Source organism: Hippocampus zosterae, chromosome 6 (genome assembly GCF_025434085.1).
Source record: "Hippocampus zosterae strain Florida chromosome 6, ASM2543408v3, whole genome shotgun sequence".
Lineage (NCBI taxonomy): Eukaryota > Metazoa > Chordata > Actinopteri > Syngnathiformes > Syngnathidae > Hippocampus > Hippocampus zosterae.
Genome location: NC_067456.1, coordinates 20,736,259 through 20,755,386, shown reverse-complemented (window position 1 = coordinate 20,755,386; position 19,128 = coordinate 20,736,259). Strand labels below are relative to the sequence as shown.

At 43.7% G+C, this 19,128-nt stretch overlaps 1 protein-coding gene and 1 long non-coding RNA gene across 3 annotated transcripts in view; both read right to left on the bottom strand.

Moving 5' to 3' along the window:
* Positions 1 to 19,128, bottom strand: part of bicdl1 (BICD family like cargo adaptor 1) — a 41,947-nt gene that overhangs the window by 12,806 nt on the left and 10,013 nt on the right. For both annotated transcript variants that reach the window (XR_007962725.1, XM_052068235.1), the window contains exon 3: positions 1,315 to 1,431. Coding sequence is in view for 1 of the 2 variants with exons in the window: in XM_052068235.1 (XP_051924195.1) it covers positions 1,315 to 1,431 (117 nt within the window). In the remaining variant the exon portion in view is untranslated. The remainder of the gene's footprint in view (positions 1 to 1,314; positions 1,432 to 19,128) is intronic.
* On the bottom strand, positions 8,704 to 12,638 carry LOC127602325 (uncharacterized). The gene is made up of 3 exons (XR_007962748.1): positions 12,525 to 12,638; positions 10,547 to 10,597; positions 8,704 to 10,435 (listed from the first exon to the last, which is right to left on the bottom strand). It is a non-coding gene; the product is annotated as an uncharacterized LOC127602325 (long non-coding RNA).

Sequence of the window (19,128 nt, the reverse complement as noted above, 5' to 3'; positions counted from 1 at the left end):
ACCTACATCTGATAACCTACTTTACACTACACTGCGGCAACTTGCACATCAATACACGCAATGTTCTGCGCAATCACGCAATTTAAGCCCACAGTCGTCTTTTTTCTCACACTAATCAAACGGCAGGAGTCAGCATCGGCATGTGAAATCAAAGTCTATGAAAATTGGAAGCACCCAGACATTGCAGCACCTGAGCTAAAAATAGAACACACTCTTTCTCCCAATTATAGTGCAGTCAGGGTATTTTCCCTGTTGTCACATAACAGAGACAGACAAAGAAAGAGAAACAGAGAAGGGACAGAAAGAAAAAAGGAAGAAAGGGAAGACAAAGGGAATCTTTAAGTTACTACTTTTACCGTGATATCAACAATGGTTTATTGCGGCTGCAATCAGATATCAGCACATGACTGACGACACAACACATCTCATGTGCCTCTTTGTGGTTTTTCTATTTTATGCCTGGCCTCTGGAAGCAGGGGTTGACATCAAGATAAGAAACTGGTATTTCATGCAACTTGTGTAGAAATTCATCTTTGGGTTTTTTCCCCCTGTTGCATCATTTGTTTGTGTACTTTCAAGGAAGCTACATGCAGCATGCAGTCAGGCCAGACAACACCTGTTAACCACTCACTTCGAGTCCTTGCTGCTCCAATCAGGGAGGAGGGAAGAAGTTTGAGCAAGGTACAAAGAGAGAGAGCAAATGATGAGAATACTCGGACATTAGTTGTTGTCAATGTTTTTTTTTGAATGCAATAAAATGACACAAGTGACAGCCAATCTCTGACACAGTAAGAACATGCGTTTCCCTTTGCCGTCATTTTCTTCATTAAAATGACCTGAAACATAAAACAAATTATCATCCTCCACCCAGTCCCTCATCAAAAAAAAAAAATCTGGAATTTTACTTTGTGGTGTGGTCAATGACTCCAACAGCAAATTTGACTTATCTAATCAACAGCAATCCAATCGTACTTATAAAATGGGCTCGCCATATTTGGTCAGGGCTACAAGTTAGAAAGTAGACTAGATGTATATATATTGTTATGAGTGTGGTGGAATGGATGAGGTTCCGCTTCTAAATTCAAAGTTGCTTGAGGAGGAACGTGGTATTTCTTTTGTGAAACAGTCACCTTTCACCGTTTTCATGGTATTGTTATTGTAATTTCCCCATTGCGGGTCAAATTAAAGGATATCTTAATCTTATTGTAGCAGAAATGACAAAAGTGAATAAAATGTTTTGTTAGCATAGATGGAGCGAGTAGAACCGTGCCTAAGCATAATTTCTATCAAGCTTCTGCGCTGATAACGACTTACTTCAGCTTGTAGCGTTTCTAGTCGTGTCATGTGCTGGCTCGTAGATGTACTCTTCTCCCTGAAGTCGTCCCGTAATGAATGGACCTGAGTGGATAGCTGCCTCTCCACCTCTGCAGCCTGAACAGATGGAGATAAGGTTACATTGGAGGGAGAGGAAAAACTAGCAAGAATTAAAACAATCAGAGGCGCACGCAGGCACGCGGTGGGCATGTCCTCAGTGCACATAGTCGAGGAGGATCAACAACAACCCGAGTTGCTCACCCTGACGGGAAATTTAGCCGCGCTGTTTATACTGTGTGTCAATCCTCCCACCCAAATCTGTTCCTGTAAATGTGAAAACAAACATTCCTACTACAGCAATATTTCTCAAAATGTCAAGGTCTTCTTCCAGAAACTCTCAAAAGAGTAGTTTCCTGCTTAAGTAGCTGCGCTATCAAATGCCGTAGCACCCTTGCACGCATCAGCAAACTTGATGGGATCAAGGCCCGATGACACCTGACTGTGCTTTATTAGCATAACCTTGTGCTCAGGAAGCTGCCAATTATGCGATGATCACTGGCATACAGTCGGCAGCAGCTTTAAAATCGCTCACTTAATACGGCTTCCTAAAAAAATACAAGTACATGTAAGATTATGGTGTTAGTTGTACACAAGTTTACATTTCAATAAACAATACCATAATTGGCTGGTACGGGAAATCTTAAAAGAAAAAACATGATGCATTTTATTTTCACAATTTAAAACAGTTGCTTTCTGTCCTGACAATGGCTGGGGTGTGAGTCTAGTTCCTGCTAATGCAATAATAATAATAATAATAAATTTTATTTGTGGGCGCCTTTCTAGAAACTCAAGGACACCCTACAACAAGCAGTTAAAATCACGAATACAATGCTAAAAACAACATCAAATAAAATAAGAAAAAAGAATACAACACAAATAAATAAATAAAAATAATGGCTTTATGGTCCGAGTGAATCTGCGATTGGCTGGCAACCGATTCCGGGTGTCCCCCGCCTACTGCCCGAAGACAGCTGGGATAGGCTCCAGCACCCGCCGGGACCCTAGTGAGGATCAAGCGGCTCGGAAGATGAATGAATGAATGGTCCGAGTGAATAGGCTTGTCTAAACAGATGTGTTTTGAGGCTGGATTTGAAATGTGTTAATGAGTCTGTATTACGAAGGTCAGCGGGGAGTGAGTTCCATAGCTGGGGAGCAGAGCGACTGAAGGCTCTGTTTCCCATGATGACGAGGCAAGCAGGGGGGACAGAGAGGAGGAGGAACGAAGAGAGCGGACAGGTGTAGGAATAGGGATGAGGTCAGATAGGTATGGAGGGGCTAGGTTATGGATGGATTTGAACGTGAGGAGCAGGATTTTATATTGAATGCGGTGTAAAATGGGGAGCCAGTGGAGATGTTGGAGGACAGGTGTAATATGGTTTATGTATGGTGTCAGTGTGATAATGCGGGCGGCTGAATTTTGGACCAGCTGAAGCTTATGGAGGTTTTTTTGAGGGAGACCGAGCAGGAGGGAATTACAGTAATCGAGTCGCGAGGTGACGAGGGTGTGAACAAGTATAGCAGTGGACTGAAGAGAGAGAGAGAAGAGCGGAGCCGGTGGATGTTTCGAAGATGATAATATGCAGAACGAGTGATGTGTTTGATATGTGAGGTGAAGGAGAGGGTGCTATCAAGGATGACACCCAGACTCTTGACCTGAGGGGAGGGGGAGATGAAAGAGCTGTCGAAGGGAATGGAGAAATTGTTTATTTTGTTTAGGGTGGATTTGGTGCCAATGAGGAGGAGCTCAGTTTTATTGCTATTCAGTTTGAGGAAATTTGAGGTGAACCAAGATTTTAATTCCTGCAGGCAGTTGGTTAGGGAGGATGGTGGAAGTATGGTATTAGGTTTGGTAGAGATGTACAGCTGGGTGTCATCCGCGTAGCAGTGAAAGTGAATGTGATGTTTCCTGAAGATATTACCAAGGGGAAGAAGATAGACTAGAAACAGCAAGGGGCCAAGGACAGAACCCTGAGGAACACCTGAAGTGAGGGGAAAGGGGTGAGAATGTACCACTTTCCTTTCTGTGACCAACATGGGCAAAGCTGGGGATTTTCCATAGTTTTTCATAGTGAGGGTTCATCGGTCTTCGCTTCTTTGCCATTATATTGCATAACTGCAGCATGCCAGACACATCACAAAACACAAACGCTGTGTGCCCCAACATCAACAACTCAGATAATGAATAAATACTGTTTTTTATTTCAATCTTTCTGCAAAGAATAACTGCTATTCTACATTATATGTACTGCATCCATTTCACCATTTGCAGAGCCAGGCAGTGACATGACCGCACACAAAAAGATCTTGACAATACGACAGTGGTGTGAGAGTCTAGTATTTTGCATACCTCACTTAGCTTAAGTTGGAACCCGAAATATTTTAACCACCGCTCAATATGATGCAGTACAGCTTTGCAATGCCAAACACTTTTCCACAGGCATTAATATCTTGTAAGTTTGCTTTGTTGTATCATAAGAGCCGGTCACAGAATCACCAGGGACCCCTCAACAGTTCCGTTCAGTCGCATACGGAACTAAGACATAGGCGGCAGAATCGGTTCGGTGACAGCTGCATGACATGCTCCTCTTTGTGAAGCAACCAGATGCTCAGGCTGTCATGGCTACTTCAGGGTCATAACGTTTAACTACAGGTTGGCAGAGACAGAGATCATGGCTGACTGACACATTGTCTACTCGCTTAGTCTGGCAACTCCTCGCGTTGCCCATTTTTGTCATGAAGGGGAAAACATAGCGAAAGAAAAGCGGTCGTCAAAAGGCAGTTGATGGCTGCGGGGTGGACTCATTTCGCACCCTTGGTCTGTACTCTGACATTCACACTCACACACTGAAATCGCTAAATAAGCCTGCATTAACTGTCAGGGGTTCAAGCACAAACACACTGCTTCACAAATGCATCATTTTTATTGTGGGGGGTTGCAGAGGTAAGATTCAATCCAAGAAAAAAAATAGTCACTGAAATAAGTTGAAAAATGATACTCATCATGATTTAAAAAATAAATGAAAATTAACTAACCTACCACCACTTTTTGGGATTCAGCAAAATGATCTAAACGAAACTGGCTAGGACAAAATGAACGGAACACGACTGACAATGGGCAACACAAGTGGATGTTGTGAGATTCTATTGTACCCTGCACACTGTGCACAGTTTCAAGACAACCTGTGCCAGCAGTTCGCAAATATGCTACAGGAAGCGAGCCTTTTTCAGGTTTCCAAGGGGCCAAAATAGCTTCTCCATATGAACTTCCTTAAGCAGAAATTCCGGTATTCGTAACCCGGAAGCAGAAAGAAGCCCGCAATAGCTTAAATACACGCAACGCCCACTCCGCACAACAGAAGAAACGTGTTCACCGCCTTTTTCTATCATCGGATCCGAAATGACGACGTGTAAGTGACTTTTTATTGGCGTGCATTTTATTTTAATTGTGAAAGGTTTTAACTTTATTCACTTACGTCCTTTAGATCACAGCACTAGCTTAAAAGCAGCGTCCACTCAACACAACGGGTGACACGATGGAAGAAACGTGTTCGCTTTGCCGTTTTCTATCATCGGCTCCGAAACGACAACGTGTATGTGACTTTTATTGCCGTGCGTTTTACTGTAATTGCGAACTTTACTTTTACTTTTGACTTTATTCACTTGCGTCCTGTAGATCATGGCATCAAAACAAAGACGAACTGTAATGACTGTGGAGGAGCAAGTGAAATGCATAGGTTTGAGCGAAGCTGGACACAAAGTAAAAAGCATCCAGGAGACACTTATGAGTCGGAAAGACCCAAATCTACAAAACTTTAAAAAAACAAAACAAAAAAAGGCATCAATTCTTGCCCAGTACGAATGTGGGAGTCTCCCTGCTCATAGGAAATTGCTTGTGGCTTGACGGACGAGATACAGCGCGGTAAATAATCGTGTGCTAGAATGGTTTCACTGTTGTCGTGCTAAAAACTTCCCGCTAACTGGGCCGCTAATTCGTGAGAAGGCTAGCTCGATAGCGCAATCTATGGGCATAGACGACTTCGAAGCGTCCGGTGGCTGGCTGCAAAAGTTTGTTAGACGGTATCAGCTGACCAATTCTGTCTTGTGTGGTGAGGGAGGCGAGGTAAAGAATGAGACGTTGAGCGAGTGGACAAACCAGGATCTTCTAAATATGGGCTGTGATTTGGCTGTCACTAAAGATTACACAGCAAAAGAAATCACAGAATTGCTCGAGCAAACCACCAATGTGAGGTTTGAGGAAGTCTGAGGAAGAAGATGATCTGCCCAGTTCAACTCCTGATGACAAGCCATGATCCAGAAAGGAACCAATGCAAATGGCAACACAAATCCTTCAGTATGCACGAGAATCACCAGACAGTGATCATCAACGGTTACTTGCAACTAGCAATAAAACGGTATGATACGCAGGCAAACATTTTCATTCACCAAAGAATGAATCCAACAAAACAACCCCAAATAAACTCTTATTTTCCCAAAACAGAAAAAAAAAAATCAACATAAAAATACTGTACTGTGTTGGTGTGATTTGTTGATACTCTACACCTGAACTGTATACATTACTGCGTACACAGACACACACTCTTTTTTGTATCAAATGGCCATTAATGATTCCAATGCAACTCTTGTGAAGTGAAGGATGAGTGGTTTGGAGAATGAATGAATATTATGAATTGAGTGAATATAACACATGTGACCAAGTAAAACTCATCTGTACACACACACACACACACACACACACACACACACACACACACACACACACACACACACACACACACACACACACACACACACACACACACACACACACACACACACACACACACACACACACACACACACACACACACACACACACACACACACACACACACACACACACACACACACACACACACACACACACACACACACACACACACACACACACACACACACACACACACACACACACACACACACACACACACACACACACACACACACACACACACACACACACACACACACACACACACACACACACACACACACACACACACACACACACACACACATTCCTGTACGACTATATTTGTGAGGTCCGGGTAACTCCAGATAGGGAGTGAGGACCACCCTTTCTGATAGGTTTAGAGAGGAACTAGTCTTAGATTTGTACACTAGATGTCACCCCAACTACTTTCCCCACTTCAACTTCTTTAAAAAACAGAGCAATAAAAAGTAGACTTGAAACTGAAATCATAGCAGGAGTGAGGACTCTGAATGGGCACATTCAAAGTCCTCACTCCTGTTGTGACTTTGGTTAAAATATCTTATCTTTTTTCGTTTTGTTGCAGTTAAGCATACAAATCAACTTTTGGTATGGCCTTCAGAGTTTTTCCTCTCTTATTAACCTGCAATTACACAGCAGACATTTTGTATTTTAATTTTAAAAAGTGTGAGTAGTCTGTTTTATGAATAATTTGATAGTTTCAACTTAAGATAAGCAGAGTTCCTCATTTATACATTATATATCAATCACAACTTGAACCGATTGATTGCTGTACAATTACTACTACAATAAAAGTGACCCATGCTTTGGCCAATTAATTTACGGAACTAAATCAAATATATTGTAAAACTTTATAAGTACATGTCAACATTAAATCTCACCTCAAGTAGAACATTTTTAACAACACTGCTCAGGAAGAATAGAAAAGAATTGAAAAAAAAATACTCCAGCAAGAAATTTAAATTTAAAAATGAAGAACTCGAGAAGCAGATCTTTTCTTGAAGTTCTTTACGTCTTTACAGGTTCTTTGAGCCAAGGCCTGCGGCTCTTTCATTTTGCAGTCAGTGCATTGTTCTTGCTTGACACCCTTTTATAAGTCTCCCCAGGTGTTTTTCCACAGCAGCCTTTTCTTCTTCATTCCATGGTCTCCTCAAATTTGCTCTGGGAGACCCTAAATATGATGACAATTGCAATTTAATGATACTCACAAAGACCACCTTGTGATAGCTTTACAATGTGGATTTTATACGTAAAAAAAATAAAAGTACTTGTCTTTTTCTCCAATTTAGATTTTGCCTGCTCTTTGGGTGTAAGTTTTTTTCCATCCATCCATCATCTACCGCTTATCCGGGGCCGGGTCGCGGGGGCAACAGCTTTAGCAGGGAAGCCCAGACTTCCCTCTCCCTAGCTACTTCTTCCAGCTCTCCCCGGGGGATCCCGAGTCGTTCCCAGGCAAGCTGGGTGACATAGTCTCTCCAGCGTGTCCTGGGTCTCCTCCCGGTGGGACATGACCGGTACACCTCACCGGGGAGGCGCTCAGGAGGCATCCGAATCAGATGCCCAAGCCACCTCATCTGGCTCCTCTCGATGTGGAGGAGAAGCGGCTCGACTCTGAGCCCCTCCCGGATGACTGAGCTTCTCACCTTATCTCTAAGGGAGAGCCCGGACACCCTGCGGAGAAAACTCATTTCAGCCGCTTGTATCCGGGATCTCGTTCTTTCGGTCACGACCCATAGCTCGTGACCATAGGTGAGGGTTGGGACGTAGATCGACCGGTAAATTGAGAGCTTTGCCCTTTGGCTCAGCTCCTTCTTCACGACAGACCGATACAACGTCCGCATCACAGCAGACGCTGCACCGATCCGCCTGTCGATCTCCCGCTCCCTCCTACCCCCACTCGTGAACAAGACCCCAAGATACTTGAACTCCTCCACTTGGGGTAAGATCTCCTCCCCGACCCGGAGGGGGCACTCCACCCTTTTCCGACCGAGGACCATGGTGTCAGATTTGGAGGTGCTGATTTCCATCCCAACCGCTTCACACTCGGCTGCGAAACGCTCCAGTGAGAGTCGGAGAGCCCCGTTTGAAGGAGCCAACAGCACCACATCATCTGCAAAAAGCAGGGATGTAATACTGAGGCCCCCAAAACTGACCCCCTCAACGCTTCGGCTGCGCCTAGAAATTCTGTCCATAAAGGTTATGAACAGAATCGGCGACAAAGGGCAGCCTTGGCGGAGTCCTACCCCCACTGGAAACGATTCCGACTTACTGCTGGCAATGCGAACCAAACTCTGACATCGGTGGTATAGTGACCGAACAGCCCGTATCAGGGGGTTCGGTACCCCATACCCACGAAGCACCCCCCACAGAACTCCCCGAGGGACACGGTCAAACGCCTTCTCCAAGTCCACAAAACACATGTAGACTGGTTGGGCGAATTCCCACATACCCTCAAGGACCCTGCTAAGGGTGTAGAGCTGGTCCACTGTTCCACGGCCGGGACGAAAACCACACTGCTCCTCCTCAATTGGCGGATCGACTTCCTGACGGACCCTCCTCTCCAGCACCCCTGAATAGACCTTACCAGGGAGGCTGAGGAGTGTGATCCCTCTGTAGTTGGAACACACCCTCCGGTCCCCCTTTTTAAAAAGAGGGACTACCACCCCGGTCTGCCAATCCAGAGGCACTCTCCCTGTTGACCATGCGATGTTGCAGAGGCGTGTCAACCAGGACAGCACCACAACATCCAGAGCCTTGAGGAACTCCGGGCGGATCTCATCCACCCCTGGGGCCTTGCCACCGAGGAGTTTTTAACCACATCGGTGACTTCAACCACAGAGATAGGAGAGCCCACCTCAGAGTCCCCAGGCTCTGCTTCCTCCAAGGAAGGCGTGTTGGTGGAGTTGAGGTCTTCGAAGTACTCTGCCCACCGGTTCACAACGTCCCGAGTCGAAGTCAGCAGCGCCCCATCCCCACTGTACACAGTGTTAGTGGTGCACTGCTTCCCCCTCCTGAGACGTCGGATGGTGGACCAGAATTTCCTCGAAGCCGTCCGGAAGTCCGCTTCCATGGTCTCACCGAACTCTTCCCACGCTCGGGTTTTTGCCTCGGCGACCACCGAAGCCGCGGTCCGCTTGGCCAGTCGATACCCGTCAGCTGCCTCTGGGGTCCCACAGGCCATAAAGGCTCGATAGGACTCCTTCTTCAGCTTGACGGCATCCCTTACTGCTGGTGTCCACCAGCGAGTACGGGGATTGCCGCCACGACAGGCACCAACCACCTTACGGCCACAACTCAGATTGGCCGCCTCAACAATAGAGGCACGGAACATGGGACTCGGACTCAATGTCCCCCGTCTCCCCCGGAACATGGGAAAAGCTCTGTCGGAGGTGGGAGTTGAAACTCCTTCTGACAGGGGATTCCGCCAGACGCTCCCAACAAACCCTCACTATACGTTTGGGTCTGCCAGGACGGACCGGCATCTTCCCCCACCATCGGTGCCTACTCACCACCAGGTGGTGATCAGTTGACAGCTCCGCCCCTCTCTTCACCCGAGTGTCCAGAACATGCGGCCGCAAATCCGATGATACAACTACAAAGTCGATCATCGAACTGCGGCCTAGGGTGTCCTGGTGCCAAGTGCACATATGGACACCCTTATGTTTGAACAAGGTGTTCGTTATGGACAATCCGTGACGAGCACAGAAGTCCAATAACAAAACACCACTCGGGTTTTGATCGGGGGGGCCGTTCCTCCCAATCACGCCCCTCCAGGTATCACTGTCATTGCCCACGTGAGCATTGAAGTCCCCCAGCAGAACAAGGGAGTCCCCAGCAGGAGTACTCTCCAGCACACCCTCCAAGTACTCCAAAAAGGGTGGGTATGCTGAGCTGCTGTTTGGTGCATATGCACAAACAACAGTCAGGACCCGTCCACCCACCCGAAGGCGGAGGGAGGCAACCCTCTCGTCTACCGGTGTGAACCCCAATGTACAGGCACTGAGCCGGGGGGCAATGAGTATGCCCACACCTGCTCTGCGCCTCTCACCGTGAGCAACTCCAGAGTGGAAGAGAGTCCAACCCCTCTCGAGAGAACTGGTACCAGAACCCAGGCTGTGTGTGGAGGCAAGTCCAACTATATCCAGTCGGAAATTCTCTGCCTCACACACCAGCTCGGGCTCCTTCCCTGCCAGAGAGGTGACATTCCATGTCCCAAGAGCTAGCTTCTGCAGCCAAGGATCGGACCGCCAGGGTCCCCGCCTGGACTCGAATCTGAAATGAAATGGGACATCCCTGATTTGACACTCATTGTCAAATACGTTGCATGCATTTTAACTGGTTAAATTATGAAAAAAGAGATATAGTTCCTCATCCAAAGCTTACCATCCAATTCAGTCTTCCCTCTTTTGGAGAGATGCTTTTCCCTTTTTGGGGCTAAAGGTCGATACCACCACATGAAAAGGAGAACAAAGTGACACATTTTACTAAATCAGTGTTGAACAAAAATATGCTATCAAGGCATTCATTTAGTAACCCAATTCCAGTGAAATTGGGACATTATGCTCATCAATCAAAACAGAATACAATGATTTGCAAATCATGTCCAACCTATATTTTAGTGAAGCATTACAAAGACAAGACAACATTCAATGTTCAAATTGGTACATTTAATTTTTTCCAATAATATTTAACTTAGAATTTAATGGCTGTAATGCGTTCCATAAAAGATGGAACAGCTAACAAAAAAAATAATGTTGAGAAATGCTCATCAAACCCCTGTTTGTCACATCCCAACGGTGAACAGGCTAACTGTGAATGGGTGGGTGCCATGATTGGGTCAAAAAGTAGCTATCCTGAATTCACAAGCAAAGATTGGGTGAGGGTCACCACAAGTTGAATCGTTGAAGGACAGAGTTTCACAACGTATAATTGCAAGGAATTGAGGGATTATGTCATCTTTGGTCCATAATATCAAAAGGTTCAGAGAATCTGGACCAATCAGTGCATGTAAGCAGCAAGGCCAAAAACAGAAAACATTCAAAGGCCATGACCATCGACCTATCAGAGAGCACTGCATCCAAAACCACCTTGTCCCAGCTTGTTTGGAACGTGTTGCAGCCATCAATTCCAACATAGTAGTGTAGCCAATTAAATAGAGGTTGAACATGACATGCAAATCATTGTATTGTGTATTAAATACAAGTTCGTGCTTCCATTAAGAATAGAGAAGATTTACTGGGCAACATATAACATTTGAAAGGTATGTTACAAGAACATCTTGTATGATTTCATGCTAGTCAGTGTGAACCAACCGACATAATTAAATTTTGTTAGACCAATGCAAATATTTGGCAGAAATAAAATACTGATTCCTGATTCAAAATAACCATCATCCATAAATTATCTTCCCCCTTCAAGTGCATTCCAGTGGCAGCCAGTGAACGCGAATAGCAAGGGTTTCGAAAAACAACTTTTATATTGATAGATTACATTGTCCAGTGTGGGCAATGCATTTGATAAATGAAATGGTAAGAACATGAATCTAAATACAAAAATACCCAAAACAATGCTGTAATCGATCGTGTAATATTGTACAGTAGAAATTTTTGTTGTATGTCATTTCATAGTGCTTTAGGTGCTAGAGTGAATTTACGCCGCATTATTTCCACCAAGAAACATTTGATTTATAACGGCTAAAAATACACAAGGATTAAATATAATTTATATATGTTCCTCATACTGCGTGACAACTGACTGGAACAAAATATGGAGAAATTAAAACTCTTGACATGTCCATTCATCCGTTATGCCCCCCCCCCTCCCCAAAAGCCGACTGCCCCCATGTCGAGCGTTGCCACGTACAAAGTTACACCAGTGTAGCCCCTGAAAACAGCTTAAAACGGAGCAAATGTAACCCTGCTCAGGAGGTGGTTTAAACATTTACTCTGGAGTAAATGCTAGTATGCGGGGCAGCACCGATATAAAATGGGACGTGTGAACGCTACAGGAGTAGACTTGCTACGCGTGAAAAGAGTTGATTACATACGGGTAGAATGTGTTGCTTTCGTGCTCGTTTGTACTTCTGTCATCTTTCCTTTTGTAGGAGACTGGACCGTCTCAGAGTTGATTGTGTAGTTTGTTCCTTTGTTATGTGTTCACAAACCCCCCCACAGAATTTATTTTGTGATTCCTTATGTTTCCTTTCCAATTGCCTTGCCATCTTTAAATTTGATTGGCCACAGTAGAAGCAATAATGACTTCTGTGCCAAACTCGTTTGCCTTCCCTTTTTGTAAATGTTTTTATGGTTAAAGAAGGATCTTCTTTGCTCATCTTTTGTTTTTACATAGGTTAATGGGTTACCTTCTTTACGAATTGCAGACATGACTGTGCTCCTCTGCTTCATATGTCTGATGACTTGTAGAGTCTTCACTGGATGTATCATAAGAGAACAATTTTTCTACCTTTGGATGGAATGGAATATCTCCTCGTCATCACTCGACTCAGAGGATGTCTTAGTTGGTTTGTATTCCTCATCTGATCCAAAAAGACTTGAGTCAGAATAATCACCATCTTCAGTGGGATTGTCCATCTGTTATTAAAAAAAAAAAAAAGATCAGAAAATACCATTGCAATTAATGATGTTAGAGAATAGTACTGATAATTCAGGCTTACATGACAAGATAGTTCTGTGGGATAAAGTATTAATCGAACACATTAACATGGCAAAACAGAAATACCTTATAGAAATAACTTATTTTGTTTAATATGGGCAAATAAAGCATTTGAAACTGACCGGGTAATCAATTAAAAGTCGACTTATTATAATTTTTAAAAATGTCTATATCACTCATTTCCAGTGCTTGGCAAAGATAGGTAGGTGCCGAAACCAAATAATGGTATCAGGCTGATACCGGCATTATTTTAAGGTTATCGTGGAGGCTGCCAATACCAGCAATCGATATTTCAGAAAATTAAAAACTTAATAAATGTAAATTTAATACTGTACTAGTTGCCACTACACATTTGGCGAATCATCTGCGTCACAAAGAGAGGCTTATTTCCAAGTATTTGGCAATCCAATAACAATGATGGCCGACACAGAGTGCGGAGAGAACAATTTTCCACGTGAGCTGTACCCAGGTCAATCTTTTCATACACCTATTAAGATGCCATTTCTGTATATAATTACAATATTTACATTAATTCTTTGAACGCATCATGTGTACTTTTTAATCAAATTTGTTTGAATTCCTTCCACGTTCATCCTATTATATTCCCAGAAGAGGAAATTTCTCTTAGTATGTGGCGACTAAAATGAACGCATATTCACTAAATCTCTGCACGCCAGAGCATTTTTTTCTCCTTGAATTACATCAACATTCATCCACTAATTTGCCGATTAACGTCTAATCACTAAGTTGATATGAGTATGATAAGGTTAAGATTCATGCTGAGAATGCATCACTAGTGTGTTTTTATAAGCCAGGGCCAATAACTGGTTTGACGTTTGAAAAGTCAAAGTTTCAATCACCACTAATTCGACTTTGCCAATAAGGATATTTGGGATCAATAAACGATGAGCGAGTGTGGTTACAAATCGCAAAGGTTGATGACAGTGACAATGTATGTTGCCACAAAAAAAATCATCAAAATGTCCCCATAAAATAGTAGAAAGCTTAACAAACATAGAAAATATGCATCTCTCCTCATATAAGTGGGGGGTTTTTCAGCCCAAAATGCATAGGTTTTGGTGATCCACACATTTAACCTTTATTATTATTTTTTATTTATTTATTATTTTATTTTAACTTTTGTATTGATAATGGTTCACAGTATAATATTTCGTTCAACCCACTTTGTTATCTGTAAATTGCTTGGTATTTTACATCGTCTTTTTGCAGTTACTTTCTGTATATGGAAAGACACTGGTTCCATTTGCAACTAATTCTCTGCTCAACTAAGATGGCGGCGGCGGCGAAAGACGCTGGGTCATTTGCAACTAATTTTCTGCTCAACTAAAATGGCGACGACGACGACGGCGGCGGGGGGGGGGGGGGGTGTTAAAACTTGATTTTACCACACCAACGGCCTATTCTGTGGCGCTGTATTGTGTGTCTGACGGCCTATTGAAAGTGTATTGTTTGAGAGGAAACTTTCTATCTTGGTGACAACTCCTTAGGTACAGCATAGTAGAGTTATTCATATAGTTGGTTTCACTCTAATGCTGATATAACATGAACCTTTGAGCCTGCCCGAATTACTTAGAATAACTAACTTGTAAGAAAATATTCAAAACTTGAGTGTCTTACCTGCTTTAATTCTGAAGTATTTGTCACTTTCTGGGGTTTTCTCGATGATGCTGACTCGTACGCTCACTCTTCTCAACGCCTTCCTTTTGTGCAGGTAGCAAAGCGCGCGTTTCCTAATTGATGGTCAGCGAGTGTGATGTGGGGGAGGGTAGCTGTAGAAACTCGTTTCCTGCAACGTAACTGTGACGTTTTGGGGTGTGAAAACAGCCCCGCCCCTTCATAACCAAAACTCCTTCACTTTTCCTCTGAGGTCCGTTTTGAAGTGGGGCATAGTAAATGTCAAGCAATATCAACATATTTTATGAAATCTTGTTTACACCAATGTCATGTACTCCTAAAATGAGCACAGCATATATACATGTGTGTGTATATACATACTGTATATATATACAGTATATACACACACACACATATTTTAAAAACGACTTAAAATATTGTAATTGTTCTGAAAGCAACATTATTCCCAAATGCTAATATGGAATTGTGATGAAACATCATTATTATTTACTTATTGGATGCAATTTGTATTATACAGTTTCGATGTCCAAAGCAGAATAAAACGAATTAGATTTTCTGGGGACACGACTGCAACACTCAACTCTTCTTGCAAAGCTTTGTTGCTGCTGTATGAACCGCGCTCCTAATTGATCACGTGCTCAAACTAGTGTGGGGGAGGGGAGCTGAATAAACTAGGTTCAAACAGTGCAACTGCGAGGGTTTGGAGCTGGGAACAGCCCCTCCCCCCTTCATGGCCAACGATAAACTAAAATTGCTCAGCCTTTAACTTTTATTTTACTCTGCGGTCTGTTTTGAGGGGAGCATGATAAATTTCAAGCAACATCTATATGTTTCAGCAACTGTAATAACACAAATGTATATACCTGTTCATATTTTTTAAACCAGACTTAAATATTATAATTGTTCAATGAAACATAATTACAGTAAGTATTGCCATCTATGGACTTCTGTCAAACGAAAATTCCCTCACCCAGAATAAAAATCTATGCATTACACATTTGAGTACGATATTACATTATATGATTGCTTCAGGAGTATGAGGTACCGAATCCCCTGATGCGGGCACTTTGGTCCCTCCACCACAGATGTCAGAATTTGGTTCACATTACCGGCAGTAAGTCAGAATCGTTTCCAGTGAGGGTTGGACTCCGCCAAGGCTGCCCTTTGTCATCGATTCTGTTCATAAACTTTACGGACATTGGCAATTTCTAGACGCAGTGTAAGTGTTGATGGGGGTCCATTTTTGTGGCCTCAGTATTACATCTCTGCTTATTGCAGATGATGTGGGACTGTTGGCTCTTTCAAGCAGGGCCCTTCAACTCTCACTTGAGCGTTTCGCAGCCGAGTATGAAGTGGTTGGGATGAAAATCAGTCGGAAAAGGGTGGAGTTCTCTCTCCGGGTCGGGGAGGAGATCTTGTCCCAAGTGGAGGAGTTTAAGTATTTTGGGGTCTTGTTTGCAAGTGAGGGCAGGAGGGAATGCTTGCTCTGCGCGCTTTGTATCGGTCAGTCGTGGTGAAGAAGGAGCTGAGCCAAAGGGCGAAGCTCTCAATTTACCGGTTGATCTACGTTCCAACCCTCATCTACTGTCATGAGCAATGAGTCGTGACCGAAAGAATGAGATCCCAGATACAAGCGGCCGAAATGAGTTTTAAAGGTGTTCCGGGCATGTCCCACCGGCAGGAGGCCCCGGGGACAACCCAAGACACGCTGGAGAGACTGTGTCACTCAGCTGGCCTGGGAACGTTTCAGAATCCCCGGGAAGAGCTAGGAGAAGTGGCTGGGGAGAGGGAAGTCTGGGCTTCCCTGCTAAAGCTGCTGCCCCTGTGACCCGACCTTGGATAAGCGGTGGAATATGGATGGATGGATATTACATTAGTGATGGATTCATAACAACGGACGAACGTTCCGATAAATGGAACCCGGAAGCCATACGGAAGCTCGAATTAGAGCAAACTCAAGCAAGTCCCGTTCGATACCACGGAATAACTGTCTGCACCACTTTTTACTCTCTTTGGCACAAAAACAGCAGAATCTCTCTATTAGCATGAGTTTACTGGAATCGTGAACGACTTTCTATTCCATTCATTTACATTTACGTCCTGTCGATCGTTGCATCCAAACAAAGGAATGGTAATGACTGTGGAAGAGAACATGGAATGCATCCGATTAGATGCTCAAAGCAAGTTGCTTGTGGCTCGACGGACTGTAGAGTAAATGAACGTTTCCTGGAATGCTTGACCTGCTATCATGCTAACTCAACTCAACATTATTTATAGAGCACTTTCAAACAGCCATCGCTGCATACAAAGTGCTTTACATGGAGCAATTTAACATATACAACAAACAGTAAAGCAGTCTGTAATAAATACGGTAGAAAGCACCGAACAGCAAAACCAAGAACAAATCTAAGTCATGGTGAGTCAAATGCCAAAGAATACAAGTGAGTTTTGAGGCGCGTTTTGAAGATGGGCAGCGAGGAGGCTTGCCGAATGTTCAGTGGGAGGTCATTCCAGAGAGAGGGACCAGCAACAGAAAAGGCTCCATCCCCTCTGAGCCTCAGTTTAGTTCTTGGTCCTTCTAATAATGTCTGGTCCGCAGACCAGATGAGGTCAGCGAGGTAAGGTGGCACGAGGTAATTTAGAGATTTGAAAAGGTCATTTAGAGATTTGAAAACAATTTGCGCTAACTGGAGCGCTAATCAGAAAGAAGGCGAGTTCCATCGCGCTATGGGCATGGAGGACTTTGAAGGGTCCCGTGGATGCCTTCAGACATTTGTTGCACATCAGCTGAGCAACGCTGTCTTGGGTGGTGATCGAGGGGAGGTCAAGTTCGAGATAGTGAGTGATTGGAAAGAAAAGCCACCAGCTGTTATAGGTCTCATTTTGGAGCCAAGAGCCCTCATTTTGTGACTACTCTTGTTATAATGTATTTTGTTCATATACCTGTACTGTATACTGCCGTTTTTGTGTTATTTGTGTTGTTGGGGCATATATTTTTGCATTTTACTGCTTGTGTTCTTACACATGTATTTTGTTAACACACTTGCATGTTCATAAAGGACGTGTACCGTAGTCATGTCCCACATAAGGAAATTCTGTTATCAAGACTGATTGAGCAACGCAAACATGATTTCTTACTAAAGAATACTTACTGTTGTTACTTATTGGATGCAAATCATAATGATCCAGTTGAAATGTCCAACGCAGAATGAAACAAATTGGATATGCTTGGGACACTTCTGCAATACAGTACCTAACTCATTTTTTCTTGCAAAGCGTTGTGGCTGGCTTCTGCGCAGCTCTGCTAATTGAAATGTAAACAAACTCATGTCTGGGGGGAGGGGTGCAGCAAAAACTTCGTTTTGGAGCAGGTAACAGCCGCTCCTCTTCATGGCCAATGACTAAGTCAATTATCAAAATTGCCATAGCCTTTTTGAACTTTGAGGTCTGCTGTGAAGGCGAGCATGATAAATTTTGAGCAACATCTACATACAGTATTTGAGTAACTAGGCTCACCAATGTCACATACTCCGCGCACACACAGTATATTTAAACTGACTTACAATTTTACAATTGTTTTTAAAGCAACATAATTCCAAACTCTAATATGGAATTTAGATGAAACAATTATTTACTTATTGAATGCAAGTCATATTTTCCAGTTTCAATGTCCAAAGCTGAATGAAATAAATTGGATATGCTGGGGACACTTCTGCAATACAGTACCTAACTCATTTTTTTCTTGCAAAGCGTTGTGGCTGGCTTCTGCGCAGCTCTGCTAAATGAAATGTAAACAAACTCATGTCTGGGGGGAGGGGTGCTGCAAAAACTTCGTTTTGGAGCAGGTAACAGCCGCTCCCCTTCATGGCCAATGATTAAGTCAATTATCAAAGTTCCCACAGCCTTTGTGAACTTTGAGGTCTGATGTGAAGGAGAGCATGATAAATTTTGAGCAACATCTACATACAGTATTTGAGTAACGAGGATCACCAATGTCACATACTCCTAAAATAATTACAGCAAATAAAATTATATATATGTTCACAAACACAACCGCACACACAGTATATTTAAACTGACTTAAAAATTTACAATTGTTTTTAAAGCAACATAATTCCAAACTCTAATATGGAATTTAATCGTTTCTTGGTTTCTTGGAATTGTAATTCTTTACTTATTGAATGCAAGTCATATTTTCCAGTTTCAATGTCCAAAGCAGAATAAAATGAATTGGGTTTTCTGGGGCCCTCCGTGAGTCGTCACCTTACCGTGGTGGAGGGGTTTGTGTGTCCCAATGATCCTAGGAGCTAAGTTGTCTGGGGCTTTATGCCCCTGGCAGGGTCACCCATGGCAAACAGGTTCTAGGTGAGGGGCCAGACAAAGCACGGCTCAAAGACCCCAATGATGAATACAATAAATGGATCTAGGTTTCCCTTGCCCGGACGCGGGTCACCGGGGCCCCCTTCTGGAGCCAGGCCTGGAGGTGGGGCTCGTTGGCAGGCGCCTGGTGGCCGGGCCTACACCCATGGGGCCCGGCCGGGCACAGCCCGAAGAGGCAACGTGGGTCCCCCTTCCCATGGGCTCACCACCCATGAGAGGGGCCAAATGGGTCGGGTGCAATGTGAGCTGGGCGGCAG